Genomic DNA, 24,433 nt, shown 5'->3' on the forward strand with positions numbered 1-24,433 from the left:
ATACAGGATATTCTAATGATATCATGTACTATGTGGGTTTTTTGCTGTAATGTATGTATATGCTATTTTTTCAAATGGCTAAATAACTTAATTTTAAGCTATCTAGCCGTTCGTATTTTTTTTATTGTTGCAGCAAAAAAATTACTTTCAACAGAAAAAAAGCAAATAATTCCAAAAAATTGCCATATATTGTTTTTTGTGTTCTGATAATTTGCCTTAGACAGCTTAATAGACCTAAATAAATGTTTATTTTCCGAAAAAATATTGCTTTATAAGACCTTCATAGTATTGACAACTTTCCTCTAATAAAGCTTTACCTTAAACATTAATTATATATATATATATATATATATATATATGTGTGTGTGTGTGTGTGTGTGTGTGTGTGTGTGTGTGTGTGTGTGTGTGTGTGTGTGTGTATGTGTGTGTGTGTATAAATTATGTATACATATATAATTTAATAATTACCTGTAGCTGTATCATGTTCACCAACAATTACGCCAATATTAGGTATGTATTTATTATGTATGCAATGAGCTGCCGTTATCACATATTGTTTAGATATTATAGTACCACCGCAAAATATTATTTGTTTAGCTGCGTCAACAAGTCCACTCATCATGGGATATTCATTTATTCCGGTTTCCTTACCACCTACTATTCTAGTCTAATTGTGAATAAATAATACTTTATTTTTGATGCTTAACTTATTAAAATTTTTTTATATGTTGTTGCACAGTTTATTAAAGTCAAATTATGAAAAAGCAATAAATAATCTTTCCTCAAAAATATCATTTTAAAAAGATAAATTTAAACTTACTTCCTTTTTCCAACCACATTGACAGTTTTTGTTCCAATCGTTTGAAATCTGAATTTTGCATAAAAATCGACCTTCCGAATTATACTGTGAGTTAAATGTTATAATTGGATTTATTCCTTGCAAGTCGAATGTGTTGTTGGAGCCACAAAGGATGTAGCTGCGACCTCCATAAAATTGAATAGTAAGTCTGTTATTTTGACAATCATATTTCTGTAAAATATTTTATTAAATTAATCGTTTGTATTTTCAACAACTCTATTAATAAAAATTTTGAAATAAAATAAAAGTATTACATTATGCTTAAAATCATAATTAAAGATATACACAGAAAAAAATGCTGTTATATCAATTAAATCAGTGTAAATGAAATTAATATTATTGAAGTAACATCAATATTAATGAATGAAAATCAGCAATAATTATTTTAATAATTGTGACAGCTGGTTTAGTAATATCAATGCTTTTGGAAAATGTGATTGAATGATTGATATATTTATATATCTCAATTACATATGTTTTTATTATAATTGCATATGCAATTAATAGTTTTGTTTATATGTAGTTGAATTCTATGTAATTCATATAATTATGTCTATTGTCAATTCAACTACGTAAAATAATAAAAACAAATCAACCGCGGAGTTGAGGGTACTTTGATTGATTCAAATGCATTATTTTCTTAATTTAAATACAATGTATTAAATTTGTATATTTTTTTACATATTAGAATAAATCAAGAATTTATCAGATGTTATATTGACTCCTTATTGCATTTATGTACAGTCATATCTTTAGAACAAGTGTGTTTGAAAAATGGAAATGTGTTTATATTAATTACATATGGGCTTGATACAATCAATACATGTAATTATTAATGTTGTGTCTATGTAGATAAATATATTATTAAGTACACGTTTTTATTGCATCAAGCGTATATGTAATTATTATAAAATCTTTCTATTTCCTGTAAATAAATTAATACATACAATTTAATAATATTGAAGTAAAATATATGATTCAAGTAATGCTATCAACTCAATTACGTGAAATGATTAAAACAAAGCAACCAAAGAGTTAATGCTATTGTAATTTATACAAATACATTATGGTAGAATGGAAATAAGATGCATTTAATGTTTAATATTGTTGAATATTGGTTCGAACTATTTATATATTGTATCAATAATAAATAAGTTTGTGTGAAGTATATTTTGTCTCTTCCGAATAAAAGGGCGTTACCTTAGAAGCCGTTTGAAAAGGGCGTTAACTCCGAAGGCGATTGAAAATGGCGTTAACTCAGAAGCCGATTGAAAAGGGCGTTAACTTGGAAGCTGGTTGAAAATGACGTTAACTCGGAACCCGGTTGAAAAGGGCTTTAATTCGCCTACTAAAATTCTTCGCTTCAATTTAAGTTGGTAGCACTGCCAACAAACTTTGATTTTTTACTATCGCGTGTGTTGTTAATGTTTTGACACTGCAGTGACCTTATTTTCCTGTGCCAATTTAAGTTGGCAGCACTGCCGAAATACAAAGAATTTAATTTTTGCGCTGCAATGCTCTCAGCTCACGATACTACACTGTCACAGGAGAAGAGTCTATAAAGTCAATACAATGTCAAAGCATTAACAAAACACGCGATAGTAAAAAATCAAAGTTTGTTAACAGTGCTACCAATTAAAATTAAAGCAAAAAATTTTAGCAAGCGAATTAAAAGAATTCGGCTGCTAAATTAAAATGAACAGATTTTCATGAAACTTTGTAGAGAAGTTCAAATTAGTAATATAAATTGACTGTCAAATTTTCAGAAAGCTGAAATAGCTAGTTATTTAGATATTCCCGAGAAAAAATAATTATATATAATTATATATGATTATATACAATTGACATTATATACAATCGTATAAAAAAATGGTATTATACAATCGTATACGATTGTATGTAACCATATATAAATATATATAACCACATAACCATATATAATTATATGCAACCACATATAATTATATATAATTATATATAATTATATATAATTAACATTATATACAATCGTATCAGATTGTATATGTGACTATATACAGATATATAAATATTTATATATAAATAACCATATATAGATATTCCTAATGAGTAAATTATAAAAGTAGTGGCAGTCCTCTTCCACATCGAACAGGAACAAGAAGCTAATTTTTGCTTGCCTTAACTACGCTACGGATGGTCTTTATGTAGCCGATCGGCTGCACTTGGCTTTCGAGAGAGTACGCCGCCTATCGACGGCGCCACGCACTAACTAGCGAGTGAGTCCCAGATGCGCACAGTAATAAACGGACACAGCAAGCTGAGTGAAACGGACACAGTAACAAACGGACACAGACCAAACGGACACAGTAATAAACGGATACAGTGCGAAACGGACACAGTAACAAACGGACACAGTAACAAACGGACACAGACCAAATGCGCACAGAGCAAAGCGGACACAGTGCGAAACGGACACAGATCAAATGCGCACAGAGCGAAACGGACACAGTAACAAACGGACACAGACCAAATGCGCACAGAGCGAAGCGGACACAGTGCAAAACGGACACAGACCAAATGCGCACAGAGCGAAACGGACACAGATCAAATGCACACACTGCACATGCGCACGGATCAAATGCACACACGGAAAGTTGCAAACCCATGTGATGCAGTGAATGCTTTGCACGCACGCACGCACGCACGCGCGCGCGCGCGCGCACACACACACACACACACACACACACACACGGGGAGTGCAAGGGAGGCCTTCGGTCCCCCTCCCGCACCCACCCCGTCCAAGCCGCTAACCGATGTGGACTTTACTCTGCTTGCAATGTACATAGATTGCATTTGGTCCGTGCGCACGTGCAGTGTGCGCATGTGCAGTGTGCGCATTTGGTCCGTGTGCATTTGGTCCGTGCGCATTTGATCTGTGTCCGTTTGTTACTGTGTCCGTTTCGCACTGTGTCCGTTTCGCTTTGTGCGCATTTGGTCTGTGTCTGTTTGTTACTGTGTCCGTTTGTTACTGTGTCCGTTTATTACTGTGTCCGTTTGGTCTGTGTCCGTTTATTACTGTGCGCATCTGGGACATTTTCTAACTAACGGGCAAGTCTGCATATCTAATTGTATATAATTGTATGTGGCGCCATATATAATGATGTGTGAGTAGTGCACCCTATATATAATTATATAATTATATATAGCATTATATACAACTATATATACAGTCATATATAGCTATATATGCTAATGTGGATTATCTGAGCCCATATACAATCAAATATGGTGCTATATCTGATTGTATATGGGCCCAGATAATCCACATTAGTATATATAGCTATATATGACTGTATATATAGTTGTATATAATGCTATATATAATTATATATATGTAGACTGCACTGCTCACATAGCATTATATCTGGCGTCACATACAATTATATACAATTAGATATGGTGCTATATTTGATTGTACTACTGTGTCCAAAAAGTAAGGTGACATTTGAATTTAAACTGCGCGCAAAAATATATTTAGGGAATTGCTTTTATTTTTAGGTTGGTAGGACTGCCTTTCACATCCGTGCCAAGTTTCACATCAAAATATTCATTAGTGTTTGAGATACGCTTCGTTTTGTGAGCTGCTAAAAGTGAATTTTTCAATTTTTATAATGTCTAAATTTGTTGAGCAAAGAATTTGCATTAAATTTTGTTTGCGGAATGAATTTTCTGCTGCTGATTCGTTGAGGATGGTGCAGAAAGCCTTTGGTGATGAGGTTTTGTAAAAAAAAATGTTTACAAGTGGTATAAAGAGTTCCAAGAAGGCCGAGAACGTGTCGAAGACGAAGAGCGTCCCGGTCGACCATCAACCCCAACCGATAAAGTTTACGTCCAAAAAATCAAAAATTTGATGCTTGCAAACTATCGAATAACAATTAGAGATCTTGTTGATGATGTTGGCATTTCAAGAAGATCAATCAATACCATTTTAAAGGATGTTTTGGGCCCCAAACGCGTCAAATCCCGATTGGTACCGAAAACACTGAATTTTTTGGAAAAACATCGTCGCGTTGAAGTGTGTGAAACAATGCTTTCTGAGTATCAGGACAAGATAAAACGCATTATTACGGGAGATGAGACATGGATTTATGCTTACGACCCGGAAACAACCGATCAATCAAGTGAATATCGTGCTAAAGGTGAGGCAAGACCAAAAATACCGTGCCAAAGTCGCTCAAAAATTAAGGTCACGTTGACTGTTTTCTTTGATTATCGTGATGTTGTGCATTTTGAGTTCCTTCCGCCGGGTCAAACTGTCAACAAAGAATATTATTTGAGCGTTATACGTCGTTTGCGTGAAGTTATTCGCCTAAAGAGGCCGGAATTGTGGTGAGACAACTCTTGGTTTTTGCATTACGATAATGCATCGTCTCACACTGCATTGATTCTTCGTAACCATTTCGCCAAAAACTCGACCCATATCGTTCCACAACCATCGTATTCATCTGATTTGACACCGTGCGATTTCTGGCTATTCAGCAAACTCAAAAGACCGCTCCGGGAACACCGTTTTGTGTCGATAGTGAAGATACAAGCCGCATCAAAGAGAGAGCTGAAGGCCATCTCGGAAATCGACTTTAACAACTGTTTTGAAGATTGGAAAATGCGTTGGCATAAGTGCATTGTATCGGGGGGGGGGGGGGGGAATTACTTTGAAGGCGATGAAATTGATTTGGAAGCAAATAAAGGTTTTTTTAAATAAATGCTATGTCACTTTACTTTTTGGACACAGTAGTATATAGGAGCACTGATTGCATATGAGGCCATATATGATTAGATAATACACCATATAAAAACATATATAATTATATATAATTGTATATATACCAGATCTAATTATATATGATTATTTATAAACATTTTTTCCCGGGTTAAATATTTTATTAACATGGGTTCTTATGGGAATCGATGAATTTTCAGGATTTTTCAGTTTTTATTGTTGTATTAAACATAGAAATAATGAACAGGTGTTACTGAAACTTTACAATAATACATCTTAGCTGTCCAGAAAAGTATTGTTAAATTTTTGAAACGATGCACTTGCTCGTTTGAGTGAAATAATTGATAAGATAAAAAAAGTTTACAATAATCGAAGTAATACAGTACGTAAGTGTGGTAAATGTGTGCTAGTGATATAACATGAATTTCAAATTGTTGTATTTAGTTATCTAAGTGGTATAATAGTGAAAAATATTTATTCCTAATTTTTAAAATAATTATTTCAGTAATGAAGGTAGTACTTTATGATTTTTTTCTTATGTTCACCATTATTAACTTTAAACCATATACAGCAAAAAGAAGAAAGCAACAAGATAGTCATTTGAATATTTTTCTTTACTTGAACCCCTGTGCCACTTGTTGTGTCGGACCTGAGCAGAGGAACTCTCTTAAAGCCTTTTTCAATCAGCTTCGGAGTTAACGCTATTTTCAATCGGCTTCCGAGTTAACGCCCTTTTTAATCAGCTTCCGAATTAATGCCCTTTTCAACCGGGTTCCGAGTTAATGCCCTTTTCAAACGGCTTCTGAGGTAATGCCCTTTTATTCGGAAGCGACGATTTTATTCTTAGGATGATATTCTTTTAACTACCCACCGCTACGTGGCGTATTATCTCGTAAACAAAATGCACTGTTTTATGAATAAGAGGAGCTTGTCAAGAGCGCGGAAGAAAGCGAGATTTCGCCATCGACATATAATATTAAACTGAAATATGTCAATCTATAAAAGGGATTGAGAAGGATAGAATTATGAAAACTTTTATTTAATGAAAATAATATTTTTATTAAATTAAATTTATTTTGGATGAAATAGAAAAACCTTATTAAAAGAAAAATTAAAATTAATGCAAGCACATTTAGTTTGAACTAATGCAATATTATTCTTTTATTAAAACAAATTTTGTTTTTAATTGTGTGTAAAAATGTTTATAAAACAATCACTTTTTTATTTTCAAGACAAAAATTAACGCTTAATTTAATCATATGTATAAATTATTCAAATATATAACTTATACATTTATTTATATATTTAATCAAATCAAATATAAGTTGTACATGATTAATATTGAAATACAATTGTAATGTTTTTATTTAGTATTATTACATAATTATAAAGTATTTAATTCTCAACTTTAAAAATTTGTTACATTCTAATATGTATTCACCACAATATTATATGTCATTGATTCATACATATATGCATAATTCGTTTAATATGCATAATAAAAATTGCAATCAATAACAAATGGATTGCATGAATCATTTATTTAGTTGGCAGCCCGCAACTACACCGTTTAATTGAAACAAGTTGCTTTTTCATTGATTTTACCATTTTTTTCAGTATAGTAGTAGTAGTAATAGTAGCTGTGGCAGTGACAGTGGTGATGGCAGTGGCGGTGGCAGTGGCGGTGGCAGCGGCGGTGGCAGTGGCGGTGGCAGTAGCGGTGGCAGTAATAATGAAAGTAAATGACACTGTTTTAGTCTCTAGACGTCATAGATTTTGTTGTGAGTGTGATGCACTCATACAAAAAATGTCGCAAGTGATAAAAGATGTTAAGTGACACCTCGCGCGTGAGCATCGCCCGGCCTACATACCGGGCGTCGCACCGAGCAATGCACCCGGTTGCTTAAACAACACCCAAAATCTTCTGATTTTGGGGTGAAATCTGCATAGCTAGCAATTGCTGGCTAAGCAAGAGCACTGACCGAAGGCCAGTGACCGCGGAAGTACTTTCCCCGGTTAAACGCCAAAAATCGGTGTATATGAACACCGATGTAAAGATAACGAGTGGGCTTGCTACACATTATACAGCGACGAACGTATGTCGCATGATACTTTGCCACGGACTTAACTGCACAGTATTCAGCGATGAACGTATGTCGCTCGACACGATACTCGTCATGGATATTTCAATACGAATCAGTGTAACTTAGTAGATTCAGTGTAACTTATTGTTAGTTAAAGAATATATATACTGTATTCAAAACCATTACTGGCTTATCTCTTACGAGACCTGATCCCGAGGAGTACGGCAGTGATCCCTAAAATACCGTGTCTCTGAAGAAGGGACACAACAATTTAAAGAATTTCTCTGTGACTCAAATTTTTCTTTAGGCTTAATACAGAGAACCTCGTTTCTAGACTTAATACAATATACTTAGATTTGTTTTGAGATCTAGTCTCCATAGGTTCTTAGACTTATGTTTAGTTTCATAAATCTTAAAACACATATAGATTTAACCAGATTTTTGAGCCAGATATATTCCTAGGTCTTTTTGATGCAGTCTTTGAAATATATATGAGGCATTCTCTGTCAAAAAAAATCTTAAAAATTTCTACTAGTGACCAAAATGTAGCTTATAACGTTAACTTTCGAAAGCACTGTGGCGTTTTGAAAAAATATGGCGGCTTCAGTACAGCGGCTGAAAACTGTGTACACACCAGAAAATTTCACTTATATGTGAATTTATCGTTCGAATCAAGATGAACAGGAAAAGCATTTTCAAGGGTATTCAAGGGTGTTCTTTCGAAATCTGGCATCAATTTTTTATTTTATAGATCTTTAAGGGTTGAAAATAAGGGTTGAAGGCGTGATTTCACGATTTTTCAAGTTTTCTGTTATTAATCAGTGAAACTGTGACGATTATTACTCGTTTGCAGAGTTTGAGGTGGTGATGAAGGAGTTAACTGAATGTCGAACTTGATTACGTAAATAAAGACAGATTTATTATAGTGTAGAATACACGAGTGTGTTCTGAGTAAAAGATGGAATATATATATACATATGTATTAAGTGGCCGTCGGTAAGGTAAAAAAAAGGGGGAATACTGCCACCTAGCGTTGACGAGTGTCTCAGAAGAAAGCAGTTGATAAAACCGGCAGCGTTTGCTGCGCTTTCGTAACAGAAACAAAAAGTTTCTATTACATATTTTAACTAGTTCTCGGAAAATCCATACGTTCTTTAATTTTCTCAAAGTGAAAATTAGGGGTAGGGGGTGGATTTTTTCAAAAATGATGTGGTAATACACGTACAGAGCGTTTAATATATCATTCTCGACGTTTCTTTGTATGCTTATATCGAATTTAGATATAAAATGACCATATCTTGTTATCTCCTATTCAGTTTTGTAAAATTCAATTTTCATAAAACTTAAAATGTATGGATTTTCCGCGAACTAGTTGAAATATGTAATAGAAACTTTTTGTTTTACTGATTAATAACAGAAAACTTGAAAAATCGTGAAATCACGCCTTCCACCCTTATTTCCAACCCTTAGAGATCTATAAAATAAAAAATTGATGCCAGATTTCGAAAGAGCACCCTTCAATACTCTTGAAAATGCTTTTCCTGTAGAAGTTTATCATAATTCAAACGATGAATTCACATATAAGTGAAATTTTCTGGTGTGTACACAGTTTCCAGCCGCCGTACTGGAGCCGCCATATTGGATTTTTCAAAACGCCACAGTGCTTTCGAAAGTTAAAGTTATAAGCTACATTTTGGTCACTAGTAGAAGTTTTTAAGATTTTTTTTGTAATGGAAGGAAGGGGGAGGTCCGGTTGACAAAAAATGCCCCGTATATGTATATGTGGGATTGACAAAAGTACTCTTCAGTGGTTCGTCATTACTTTCCAAGTGTGGCGATTAATTAAAAATCTAATATATTGTGAGTAGATTTGAATTTAAATCTTTGACATAGAGAGTAATTCTATACGCTACATTTATTACTCTTTATGCGTAAATTTAAAAACGTATATGATATTTACAATATAAAATAATAATACCTAACACAAAGTAATTGAAACTAAACCAGTAATAAAAGTAAATAATACAAGTAAATAACACAAGTAATTAAAAAAGGCTTTATACAATCACATCTGGATCTTATTGCCTACCCAGTGAACACGTTTTATAGTAGCAATATAACATGGAAGTTACATGTAATGTAACATTGTTATTCTTGTGATATGTATGTGCTATATAACATGGAAATAACCTGTTATGTAACATTTGTTATACGCAAGTAATATACTGTTATACATTGTTTTGGCGTTATAGTTATGTAACAAAAATTGTATAATCGTAACATAACACGCTCGTATCAATGTTATTACGGAATCAGAAATCAGACAACACTATACATCCTGAATGAGAGATCTATTTGATATTTTAAAAAATTATCATAAAGATAATGTTTTCAAAAATAACGGTTTGTTTACAATTACTGCGCACAAAAAAATGCACAAAATTTAAATTCATCATGTACTGAACAAAAACAGGATAATAAATGTACTATTCAATTTTTTTTAGACTATATGATCTATATAGTTAACCATCTAATTAACCATTTGAACGCTTCAAAGTATTAGTGCTAAATAAATCGCAATTTCCATCAAATTATTAAAGTTATGGAAAAAGATAAATTTAACATTAAAATTAATAAGTAAATAAATTAATTGTGGCGGAACTTCTCTCGTTCCGGCGTGTTCGTTTCTTTTGGTCGCTTGGGATAGGTCTTTCACCAGTGAACTAGGCCGTAGTTGGAAACAGAATTTATATTTATTCTTTGCTATACACTATGTACATATATACTACTATGTTTTCGTATATTAAGTGGCCCTGACAAGGGCCGTTTGTGAAAAGGACTTTAGGCCTTAGGCCTCCACCGTATTGGCGGTTTGGTTATTGTAACCCGGTACGCTGGTTCCTCGTTGTTGTTGCAGTCGGTCTCGTTCTTGGGCGGCGTAGCAGCAGGCTCCTCGACACGATACTTTTTTGCCCTGAACGGTCTTTCCTTCGATGGTCTCCGTTATTTGGCCTTCTTCCGCTTCGGTCTGCCGGCCTGACTACTGCGGTTGGTCTGCGTTCCACTCGTGGTGATGACTCCGAGGGCTGTCTGTGTCGCCCGATCTCTCCGGCAGCAGTCCGTGGTATCCGTCTGCGTGGCGACTCTGCAGCTGTCCCTGGCGAGGTTCTCTAGTAGGCCCGGCAGCTGGTACCGTGGGGAGGTGTACCTCCAGATCCTCAGATCTCCTTCGGCCAGCAGTACACGAGGTGGCCGCGTGTTCCGGACTGGTGACAACGTGAGCGCCCGGAGTCTCCACTGCAGCGTCTTGGCTTCTTCCTGTTATGAGTGACACACTCATAACGATAAGGTGTCAGTAACACGATGACGTAAGTCGGTCAGCTGCAGTCAGCATCGAGCGCATCGCGCGAGGTTTCGCACAATCCGCTCGACAATTAGCGCAATGCTCCTTAGACAGCACTTGCTGTCTAAGCAATAATTTGGAATACTGACCGATTTACGCCCTCACGCAATCCTCCCCTTCTTTCGATCCAACTACCGAATTATCGGATATATAAACCGGCGAAAGAAGGTGAGGATCGGGTCAATTCGAAGTAGACAAACTAAGACTACACACGACACTCTGCTTTGCGGGGTCGTGTATCGCCGAGATAACTTATACTAAATATACAACCACGACACTCTGCGTTGCGGGGTCGTGGACAACAAGTTCATAGACGCGACACTCTGCCTTGCGGGGTCGCGATCTAACTATTGTAACTGAATACAAGAATAAAAGTGTTCAAGACAAATAACGGTGTATGTGACGAAATACCTTCCTCGCGAGATCTCTGGCAGCGATCCCAAAATCGTACTCACAACGAGGGGTACAACAGTGGTGGCAGCGGTGGGATTTGCACTGCCAAAAGGAAGATCCAAGAGGAACCAAGCGTCACCGAGCAATCAGCTGTACAGGCCAGGAAGCCAGCCACGCCGGAGCGTACATAGCGCGTCAGCGATAAGAGTGAAACTCGAGACGACGCCGAGACCTACCGTGACAAGGCTCAGCTGATCGCCGCACCATGCAGCTCATCGTACTTATGTGAGTCCGACAAACATTAAATTGTTACGCGAAACAAGCGTAGGACGACATAAAATTGTAACACGAATAGAGCAAAATATCGGTTGACCCCCGGTAACCGCGATTACCGTAAAAAGACATAGCTAAGATAGCTACTGTACTTCAAAGGCATACGAATGCAAACGCACTAGCGCAACGCGACATACGCGATATTACAAAATAAGCCGTAACGCGAACTCAGCACGCACGCTTATAACTAAACGTAAATGTCCACCAAGCAAAACATTGACAATATGGACACACGTTCATTAACGGGAACAGACGTAGCGGGACGGTCGACACGCTCTCCGTTACATGCGTCACCCCGCGTAATTCGGGAAGAACCCGAAAAAGAAGCACAAGAGCTTCAGGACTCACACGAGCAAAATGGAAATACACCGGCAACGCCACAAATAAATAGGCGACCGATATACCCCATGGAGAACATGCTCCATGAGTTATTAATTGAAATTCGCAAACTTCGTTCTCAACTTGGAAACGAAGTCCACTCTCCGCCGAGGAAAATGGCCAGGAATACGCGACGCCTTACTAGCCACACGCTAGATCCTTCACATGGGCGATCGTTCAGAGATTTACGGCACCAGCACGGATCACACATCCAATATTCAAGCTTAAAAGAAGCACGAAATATAATCCCCGAGATTAATAAGACTTCGAGGGATTGGACAACTCAACATTATGAAACAATCGCAAAAGCAAGCGCAGAAGGAAAGGTCAAGGGACCTAATCCACGAACCAATAGACACAAGAAAGAGGTCCAAACTGAATCTCAGCAGAATAATTATAAACCGACTCCCCAATGCGTAAAGTGCGGGAAAACTGGTCACAATGAACGAGAATGTCGAAACAGTCGACATGCCAAACAGTTTAAATTACCGAGACCGAAAGGACGCTCTCGCGTAAATACATTAAACGCATACTGCGATTACTGCAAAAAATCCGGACATGCCCGGAACAAATGCTGGAAATTACACGGGCACCCCAAAAAAGAAGGTGACCCTTGGCCCAAAGAAAGAGCCAAAGACAATAAAAAGGCTGAAGCTAAAAATAGCAAACATAAGAATAAAGAAATTAAAAAGTCAAAATGCTCGGAATCAGCGAATAGCAACAGCGATGAGAGTTCGAGCGATGACTTGAGTTCGGCGCACACAGCCGCAGCGTATCAAGTTACGCATGTAAAGCGAGACGCACACAAAGACAGCGGACTTGACTTACAATTAGTCACGCTTCCAATACGAGAGACCAAATCAGGAAAAATCGACGCGTTATTCGATTCCGGAGCCACACTCTCTTGATAAAAGTAAAAAATTTAAAAGGCGAAATCAAAATACGCCATGAAAAAATAGCTCTCGTCGGGATAACAGGCCACAAGGTCTACACAATAGGAAAAATACAGGCGACCATCGAGCTAGGCAAGCATAAGATAAAGCATCCAATGTACGTCGTAAAGGATGATATGCCATTAGAATATGATAAGACTCTCCGCCGCGGGAGATCTAAAAAACTAGACGCAAAATGGACGGGACCCTACGTAATCACTGAGAAACACTCAGACGCAAATTATACAATAAAAAAGGGCAGGACGTCAACACGTGTACACACAAATAGACTAAAACCGTTCATAGAAGCATAATGAAAAAGAAAGAAAGTAAAACCGAAACGAGGAGAATACCTCAAAAGAAGACAGAAACAAATTTTATAATAGGGCACCCAAAATTAAACATTCTATTTTGCGCATAATTCGTCATTTAAGTCAAAAGAAAATTTTTTTTTACGAAAGATTGTATATACGACATCCGACACCTTGTAATGTAATTATTGTAATTATTATTGTAATTATATATAGTTTATAAGCGTCGAAAAAACGAAAATTGTAAACAATCTGACGACGCGATATAACTATAAGCGAAAAAGCGAAAATTCAGAACCCTCATTTTTTTTTTATCAGGGGGGAGGGATGTTATGAGTGACACACTCATAACGATAAGGTGTCAGTAACACGATGACGTAAGTCGGTCAGCTGCAGTCAGCATCGAGCGCATCGCGCGAGGTTTCGCGCAATCCGCTCGACAATTAGCGCAATGCTCCTTAGACAGCACTTGCTGTCTAAGCAATAATTTGGAATACTGACCGATTTACGCTCTCACGCAATCCTCCCCTTCTTTCGATCCAACTACCGAATTATCGGATATATAAACCGGCGAAAGAAGGTGAGGATCGGGTCAATTCGAAGTAGACAAACTAAGACTACACACGACACTCTGCTTTGCGGGGTCGTGTATCGCCGAGATAACTTATACTAAATATACAACCACGACACTCTGCGTTGCGGGGTCGTGGACAACAAGTTCATAGACGCGACACTCTGCCTTGCGGGGTCGCGATCTAACTATTGTAACTGAATACAAGAATAAAAGTGTTCAAGACAAATAACGGTGTATGTGACGAAATACCTTCCTCGCGAGATCTCTGGCAGCGATCCCAAAATCGTACTCACAACGAGGGGTACAACATTCCTGAGTAGTCGCCGTGGTATCTGTACTGGCGGTAAAGCGTAGTGCTTTCCGCTCGCAAAATGACTGTCTGCTTTAGAGCGCAAAGAGTGCTTTTCCGGTTCACCGCTGCTCCTTATAAAGGCTGGTAACTGTCACTTTACTCCTGAGTTAGGAGGGCCTCTAGTGGTGAACGTGCGTAACGTGTTTTTGGAAAGTAAGATCTCGAATTTCTTACTGTGCCTTTGTGGCAGTCTACTGTTAAGGGGCGCGTGGTCCTGTTTCTCTAACAACGTATTGTGGTGGTGTACTGTCAGGGGCGTTTTAGCCCTGACTCGCCACATTAATGCTATTTATTTTTAATATGTTTTGCAAAATTTAATTGCTTTTATAAAAAATAATATAATTGCGTCCGTTTATAACATATGAATAGGTATATGTAGACAATAACAAGTACCCATATCGATGAGTCAAATTGGCGTAGCCGGTAGAGTGTAAGATTCATCATTCTAAGGTCCCGGGTTCAAAACCTACTAGCGACAAGTAAGAATAAAATAAAATAATATAATTTAAATTTAATTAAATAATAAGAATTTGTCCTAAATTTAGTATGTACTGTTGATAAAAATAATTTTAAAAAATGAAATTTTTATTTTAAATTTTTATCTCTAGTTGTAGTTTAAAGATATCCGATTTAAGAAATCTTTTAGATATCGGTTTCATGATAACTTTCGGTTCTCAAAAAACGGCGCATTGTTTAACATTCTGACATCATTGTTATTTTTAAAAAATTTTTTTATGTTATCATTTTCAGAAACGGGATATGCGTATCATGGGTGAAACGGAACGCATGTAACTGTTGTGTGACGGTTAGATAACACGTTATATAACATGTTATATTGCTGAGTCGGAAATTATAACTTACATGTAAGTTACGTGTAACATCAGAGTAATGTAATCTGTTATATTCGGTTACATTGCTGTTACATTGCTACTATATTATTGTGTTTACTGGGTAATAATACTTCTAAGAGAATTTATATTTACATATATGTGTGTGTATGTAAAATTAAAATAGGCTTATAAATTCACAAAGAAACATTTTAGGCGTTAACTCACTAGATAGGAAACTTTCGCAATAATTATTATGTTTGCAGAAAAAGAAATTATATTTTTTGTTATAAAAGAATTTTGTGATTATAATGTGTAAATCTTTGATAAATAATTTATTTAATCATTTGTCATATATTTAAAATAATATTGAAATAATATTATATTTTATGCAAGTTATTTCAAATTTCTTTTTAAAATTCTTACTTTATAATGCTTAAATTTAACAAGTTATGTTTTGCAATAATTTGTACAATAATTACAAAATTATTTTCTAAAATGCATTTAACAATAATTATGATAAGATGATTACATTACAATTATGCAAGCATTTATTTCTAGCATCAATTTTTTAAAGATTGCTGCATGTAAATTACATTTAGAATAATTTATAAAATTTGGTTAATAAAATTTGATACGCAATATACATATATCATACATTATATTTTAAAATTAGAACAATGCTACAATTTTTCTATACGCTTTCCTATTTAAATCATATAAGGCATTTCTTTACTTACGTTAATATAACAAACTCACCATTTGAATGGAACAACTTATTGTAGTAACAGTGGAACTTTCCATTTTCCAAATGCAATGATTTTCACCTTTGTACGTGGAAGGAAACTCCGAATTATACGCATAATATGTTTGTCCAGGCTCCAAATGTTGAAAATAATTGCAATCAGATTTGACTCCATTTACCACCAAAAAAGATAGCAATAAGCCGAATAAAATTACCTTGACTAGAATAATTATATTTTTGTTAATAAGTATAATTAAATTATTTAAATGCAGAGGATAATTAAAATAAAATATTAAAGAAACAAAACTGATAGTTATTAGATTTGATCTAACTGGCCTATAATTCAAAATTAACGCACTACGTTTCGACCGTAGATTTCGGTCCTTTTCAAGTACATATATACATAAATTACATTGTGCACATTAAGAACTATAACATATGTCCAGATATGTTATCTAAAAAATTAAAATTACGTATTGGATTACGTATAGGTCGTATAGCATTTTACATGATATATGACATTTGTGGTAAATATCTGAACTCGATAACATTGATTAATAAAATTTAACAACACTTTTTGGCATTAATGTATTTCTAATGTATTTTGTATGTAATCAAAAATAAATTTTTGTCTTCTAAAATAGAACAATAATGAAATGCATTTATAATGTACTATATAGGTAGATATAAACATATTTATATCTTGTGTTTTATGTGTATTGTTTTATAAGTATACAGTACACATGTACTTTTCTCTTTTCTCTTGGCTCTCCCTCTCTCTCCCTCTCCCTGTCCCTCACTCTTTCTCTTTTTCTTTTTCTCTTTGTATAGATATATATTTTTTATAGTATATAAATTATTTTGTATGTATACTTATTAAATGTATATTATATGTATATTATTGTTATATTATTGGGGTACAGTTCCGAAAATCGTAAACCTCCGATCGCGCTGAAATTTTAACCAAAGCTTACCCTTGATTAGAGAAGAAAGTCCCTGAAAGGATTTTTGGCGACAAAGCCTTGTTTGCCCCCCAGCCCCCTTTAAAGTTTTTACAGTTCTTACTCCGTTAATATCTCCGAAAATATTGATTTTGGAGAAAAAAGTTTGAAACAACAAATGAAGCGCATAAAAAGCTCTACAAAAAAGGTTATATACATTTTTTACGTAAACCTATTACTATAGTTTAACATATAACACAAAAGATAATATTTATTATGTATTGTATTTATAAAACATAAAACAACCCAGTAAACACTGATTCGTAACATTTATGTGATCATTATGGAACAATGTTCCACTGTTCTCGTAATAGTTACGTCATTTTCTAGTTACAATTTGGTCAAAATGTCAGCATATTCTGGGCAACAAAATCGGAAAAAGAGAGAGGGAACATACACATAATGGTTTCGTATAAAATAACATTACTTTTACGTATATGAAGTCACATTTACGTATAAAATAACGTTACTTTTACGTATAAGCTGACTTTTACGTATAAATTAACGTAAAATGCTCGTATAAAATTACGTACCAGAAAGATTCTTCTTGTAACTATTATGTCGTTTTTACTTTATTTTTCTTAAAAAGGATTTCTTACGGAAGCTAAAATTTAGCCATAACAGCTAAGATGTGTCTTTAAGACGTAATAAAAAATACATATGCCCCGAAAGCTCACTATGATAACATAGATTGATCCGGTTTTTGTCACCGTGAGTGGTCTGTTTATGTAGCCTTTGGAGTGTAAATTGCATTAGGAGAAAGATGCCGCGTGCGTCGCCCAGCGGCAATCCGCGAACTACATACTTTTTAAATTTATATAATATAGAATAAGTTCTAATCGGCTGATATGTAAATAGATTTTACCTGGTTCAAGTAGAATGTTATTGATTTTAATAGATTGCGTATATACTAACTACAAAACTATTTTACTAAATGCAGTATGTAAACTAAAAAGATATAATAATTACAAGAGGCTATAATCAAAATTTCCGCATAATTGTAAATTATTTATTATTTAACAAATTATTATTTTTATTTTTATTTAATAAAATTATATTTCTTCTTATGCTTAGTAAATAATTAATAAGTAATAATAGTAACAGTGGGAAGTCCAGAATGGATTACAGTGATTCACGTGGCACGGAAGGTGTTAAAGATATACGATGTCGTAATAACATTATCACATTTATGCTACATTAACAAAACTTTTATGTTAAGCTCATTGAAGTCATCAAAATTACATAATTGTTACGTATTAAACATGATGTCACAATAACATTATCACATTTATGCTGCATTTACAAAATTTTTATATTACGCTCATTGATGTCATCAAAATTACGTAATTGTTATGTATTAAACATGTTGTCACAATAACATTATTACATTTATGCTGCATTTACAAAATTTTTATGTTACGCTCATTGACGTTATCAAAATTACGTAATTGTTATGTATTAAACATGATGGCGCAATAACATTACAATAGTAACATCACATTTACGAAACATTAACATTTGGCTTATTGACGTCAACAAAATTATGTAAATGTTACGTAACTATGCAACGAAAAAGTGACAACACAGACATACGTAACAGTTATAGTCTCGTTACGTCAATGACATACTTGTCACATTATTAGTTCGTTGTGCTGGTCTGTAACATTTATGTGCAATATGTTTTATAAATGTTCCGTAAATGCTCACAGCGTGTTCATTGGGAAACGACATCAACATTTGTACAGTACCACATAGGTTTGCGACTTTCCACGCTGTTCGTTTTCAATGTTTTCGCATTAATCAAATATCGATTTTAAAATGTGTGGGTTAGGTTAGGTTAGAAAAAATTACGAGGAGGCGGAGCCCCTCCCTCGCCCACGCGTTCACTGTACAACCGTTTGCGAATTTCCACGCGAAACAAAAGATATTTCTCGCAAAACGAGATTGTAGAAAAATTTTCTGTTTTATGTTAAACTGTAAAAAAATTACTTTTTTTTTTTCAAAGGGCATAGCGGAATAAGCAGGTAAAATCTGCCCCCGCACTAATCGAGCTCAAATTGATATCATTAGTTGGCACCCTTGAGATGTAAAACTTCCCCAAATATTAATTACAAAATTGCATTTTTGGGGGAGTTATGGAGGAGGAAAGAAAAATAAAGAAAGTGGTTTTTTTCGAAAATGGTTGGACCGATTTTAATAAAAAAAAATATATGTTGTAAACATCATTTAGACAAGTTTGAGAAAATTTTAAGTAATTTTTGTGGTAAAAAAAAAACCCGATAAAAAAATTTTTGAATTTTTAATGAATTTTTTGGGGGGTGATAGTTCTGAAATACCACTTTTATATTTTCACAAAAACATCTCTAGATCTTCTCCTTTAACACATTTTTTTTTAAATTAATCGGAGTGGTGGAACATGATTAAAAATAATAATTTACACCGCGCCGCCGTGCCGCGCCGCGCCGGCTGGGCGACCGGGCCGCGGCGCACGGCAATTATTGTCATGTTGAACTTACATACTAGTTGCAGTGTTGCAATGTTTAGTTGCCAAGAAAAATTATAATATAATAATATAAAATATAATAACACATATAATATTTCCAGGACGTCTGCAATGGGAGCGTCCTAGATGCGCACAGTAATAAATGGACACAGCAGGCTGAGTGAAACGGACACAGACCAAATGCATACAGAACAAATGCGCACGAATCAGATGCATACGGAACAAATAGAGATGCCCGAAAAGTCGCAACCCATGTAATAAGTTTGTAGGTTACTGTGTCCGTTTGGTCTGTGCGCATTTAGCCCGTGTGCATCTGGTCCGTGTGCATTTGGTCTGTGCACATTTGGTCTGTGTCCGTTTCACTCAGCCTGCTGTGTCCGTTTATTACTGTGCGCATCTGGGACTCAGTCTCTGCAATTAGGCTATAAAACTTATCGTTTCGGCAGTTCATCACGAGGAGATTGCAGTACGTTTTTAAATTCCATATGTTCGGGGTGCTTTTTTAATGTGAGTCCCCTTGCCTCTTACATTATTTATCATCGGTGTGCTTTTTTAATGTGAGTTCTTTTGCCTCTCACATTATCTATTATCGGAATGCTTTTTTAATGTGAATTTTCTCGCCTCTCACATTATTTATCATCGAGGTGCTTTTTTAATGTGAGTCCATTCGCCAAAAAGATAATGTAAGAGGCAAAGGGACTCACATTAAAAAAGCACCCCGATGATAAATAATGTGAGAGGCGAGGGGACTCATTTTAAAAAAGCACCCCGATGATAGATAATGTGAGAGGCAAGAGGACTTACTTTAAAAAAGCACCCCGATAATAGATAATGTGAGAGGCGAGGGGAATCACTTTGAAAAAGGACCTCGGTAATAGATAATGTAGGAGGCGAGGGGACTCACTTTAAAAAAGCACCCCGATAATAGATAATGTGAGAGGCAAGGGAACTCACATTAAAAAAGCACCTCGATGATAGATAATATGAGAGGCGATTTCTTCGTGGTAAACTGCCGAAACGATAAGTTTTATAGGCTAATTGCAGACGTCCTGGAAATATTATATGTGTTATTATATTTTATATTATTATATTATAATTTTTCTTGGCAACTAAACATTGCAACACTGCAACTAGTATGTAAGTTCAACATAACAACAATCGCCGTGCGCCGCGGCCCGGTCGCCCAGCCGGCGCGGCGCGGCACGGCGGCGCGGTGTGAATTATTATTTTTAACCATGTTCCACCACTCCGGTTAATTAAAAAAAAAATGTGTTAAAGAAGAAAATCTAGAGATGTTTTTGTGAAAATATAAAAGTGGTATCTCAGAACTATCACCCCCCAAAAAATTCATAAAAAATTCAAAAATTTTTTTATCGGGTTTTTTTTTACCACAAAAATTACTTAAAATTTTCTCAAACTTGTCTAAATGATGTTTACAACATATATTTTTTTTATTAAAATCGGTCCAACCATTTTCGAAAAAAACCACTTTCTTTATTTTTCTTTCCCCCTCCATAACTCCCCCAAAAATGCAATTTTGTAATTAATATTTGGGAAAGTTTTACATCTCAAGGGTGCCAACTAATGATATCAATTTGAGCTCGATTAGTGCGGGGGCAGATTTCACCTGCTTATTCCGCTATGCCCTTTGTAATTAAACTTTTGTTTACGTTAAATAAATATATATGTATACATGTATTGGCGCGCGCGCGTGTGTATGTGTGTGTGTGTGTGTGTGTGTGTGTGTGTGTGTGTGTGTGTGTGTGTGTGTGTGTGTGTGTGTGTGTGTGTGTGTGTGTGCACGCGTAACTCATAAAGTATTATAATTTCTATACTTTTCTAGAATTTATATTGTCTAAAATGTGTGTGTTTGTAAAATGTAGATTTGAATCTTTTAAGTATAAGAAATTTAGTAAAAATAACAATTAATTTGTTTTTGTTGAATAATAAGCGCTTTATGAATTATGTTAAATGTATATTAAAATTGCTTAGCTAGGTTACATATGTTTTTTAAATTTGTAGAAAAGGTGAATTAGAAGCACGAAAAGTATAATTTTTAATATAAAGTATTATTTTCTAATTTACAATTTAAATGTTTAAAATATAAATTTAAAACAACCCGGTCAAAAATTTTTCTTCTAAAAGTATATAAAAATCTATAGAATTATATATTAAAAATGTCCATGAAAAATTTTATATTGTATATTTTTATGTAATTTTAAATAATTTTATATAATTTTGATATAATTCTATAGATTTTATATATACTTTATATGAAAAAATTTTTATTAAAAAAAAATTACTTGTATATGATCGTATGTAATTAAATATAATTATGTGTAATTATATATAATTGTAAATAAGTAATTTTTTCACGGTAAAAAATTTTTTATATGAGAGTATGTGTATCTATAGAATTATATCAAAATTATGTAAAATTATATAAAAATATACAATATAAAATTTTAATGGACACTTTGATACATAATTTTATAAATTTTTACATACTTTTACATGAAAAATTTTTGACCGGGAATACATTACTGTCCATCGTATTATGCAAATTTTCTTTTACATTTAATAATTCGTCTGATATCAATATTTTTATTTAATAATAGATAATTTAATTGAGCCATTAACATACAACTGTCTTTTCAATAATTTACCATCAATAATATAATTGAATTATTGAATGATTAAAAACCAAGATTACTTTAGCCTTGACTTGTTTTTGAATTATCCACATATATACATTCTATGTGTGTTTTATATAATTTATTACACGCAATTATTTTGAATCATTCAGACATTTACTTCTCTGTATCACTAATAGTGCAAGTAGGAAAAATACCTGTTTGCATGGTACATCAGCTAAAATATTTTAGACTTAGCTCCTTCAAAAGATAAATTACTGTTCTGACAAATAATCACTCACTGTATGACAGATGCGTTTGCTTTTATCCCAATGCAAAGATAAAGTAAACTGAAAACTGATAATATCTCAGGTGTCTTATCTTTTAAGTTGTAACAAGTCCAGCAAAAGCGGATATCTTTGAAACAGCAGTGAAAAGGTAAAGAGAATAAATATGATGAGATACTCATAAATATGAAATAATAGCTTATATATAAATATGAAAAAATAATTCAATTATTTTATAAAAGTTATTAATTTGGCAGTTAGAAAAGAAACTTTAAACGAAACATTACACATTTTTGCAAAAGTGTTACTAAACTAATGAGCGTCAAAATCATAGATGCCTATTTTAGCAAAAGTTTTATTTTAGCATAGAATTTTACATTTTATTTCTTTTTATAACAAAAACATTTAGTTAACAGTATTCATTTTTTTCTAACTAATAGAAAATTAAAAGGACGAATAATATTACTATGAGCCAACGCTGATGTTTCAATGTTTGTTTACAAATAATTTATTAAATATTAAGTAGATGTTACAATTTCAAATTTATACAAATTGCATTCCATATATTTGTCAGACTTGAAACACATTCCTTACATGAAAACCGGAATACATAATATCACAAATTAAATTGATGAGCAATTTAATAGTTTTGATAATAATAATAAGAATCTGTAAGAGATCTCTCTTCCTTTCTTTGAATTCCCGAAAAATTGTAAATACTTTAGCCATGATTGAAACCTGTGGATCTTTCTACATTTTGCGTGAATATTCTATCAATTTAATCATCGAAGCATACAATAATATTGCTTGCAATTAACGCATTCTCCTTCCTTCCTCCCGCGCTTTTTGAATTTTCGATAGGCGTGCAAAACTTCAGTCATTCATTGTTACATTTGTCACACGTAAAGTTAATCTAAAACTTCAATATTTTGTACTAACTAATCCTTTGATCCATTAGCACTTAAATGTTACATATTATGGGAGCATTCCAGCAAGTGACACAAATTGACACAGCAGAGTATTTCTGTCTTTGTTTGACATTTAATTAGAGACACAGACATAATTATTGCTATGTCAATTTGTGTCTCTTGCTGGAAAGCTCCCATAGATACTAAATTATATAATGTTGAAAGAAAGAAGAGACAGAGAGTGTAAAAGAATAAAATTTTTAACATAAAATTGAAAAGTATAGGTACATACAAATTCTGATTTACTAATTATATCTCCTACGTAGCAATAGCTTATATAATAATTTTACAAAATATTGCCTTATATATTTACAAAATATTTTGATTTTATTAATATTATAGTAGATTGATAGTTAGAACAAAAATTACGAAAGAATGATATTTTAGCCTACAAATGCGGTATAAAAGCGGAACACGTATACATGTGAAGTATGAAAGAAAATGTTTTAAATATCGTAACAGATAAATAATAAATAAAATTCCTGCATTTAGTATGTTTCTTTTTATGTTAAAATATAGAAATGATAGTCGTATATAAAAGTTTGAACTTGCTACACGGCCGATTCAATTGTTGTACCAATTTTAACTTTCACATACATTCTATGCTTCCGTAAAACTTGCAACAAAACTCCATCGTCAGGACACACTAGTGTATCATAAGTAACTTTCGTAAATGATCAGACTAGTAGTTTGCACCGTATAAAGTGTATCGTGTCAAGTGTTTTACTGACAAAATGCACAAAGAGACAATTGTTCCTTACGATGAACATAGACCGACTGTCCTATCATTTTGCACACAATGATAACGCTCGTCGATACTCGTTTCTATATTGTTTCAGAATTGCGTAAGTACTACACTTTATTCCTTTCCGCATACGTAATATGCGTACTATTGACAGATAACAATAATGTAGTGATAATATTCTATCACTTGCAAACGTCGCAAATAAAAATGAACGAAATTTGTAAGAAATGTCAAATATTATATTGAAATAATAAACAATATTAATGTATAGCAAAGAGAAGAAAAAAATCTTAAAGGGATGTAAAAAAATTTACATCTAATTATATCTAACATAGCACGGATATCT

The 24,433-nt window shown here is 33.9% G+C and overlaps 1 protein-coding gene across 2 annotated transcripts in view; it reads right to left on the minus strand.

The window, feature by feature from the left end:
• Positions 1-24,149, minus strand: part of LOC105838712 (venom serine protease) — a 95,036-nt gene extending 70,887 nt beyond the window's left edge. The window contains exons 1-4 of one of the 2 annotated variants that reach the window (XM_036289495.1): positions 23,940-24,149; positions 15,965-16,170; positions 821-1,030; positions 469-667 (exon numbers count right to left, since the gene is read on the minus strand). In XM_036289495.1, the coding sequence (XP_036145388.1) occupies positions 469-667; positions 821-1,030; positions 15,965-16,170; positions 23,940-23,976 (652 nt within the window). In that variant the 5' untranslated portion in view covers positions 23,977-24,149. Of the gene's footprint in view, positions 1-468; positions 668-820; positions 1,031-15,964; positions 16,171-22,305; positions 22,415-23,939 lie in introns of those variants that run through there. The other variant, XM_036289496.1, reaches the window with a different exon arrangement.
• Between the last annotated feature and the right edge of the window lie 284 nt (positions 24,150-24,433).

Source organism: Monomorium pharaonis, chromosome 7 (assembly GCF_013373865.1).
Source record: "Monomorium pharaonis isolate MP-MQ-018 chromosome 7, ASM1337386v2, whole genome shotgun sequence".
Classification (NCBI taxonomy): domain Eukaryota; kingdom Metazoa; phylum Arthropoda; class Insecta; order Hymenoptera; family Formicidae; genus Monomorium; species Monomorium pharaonis.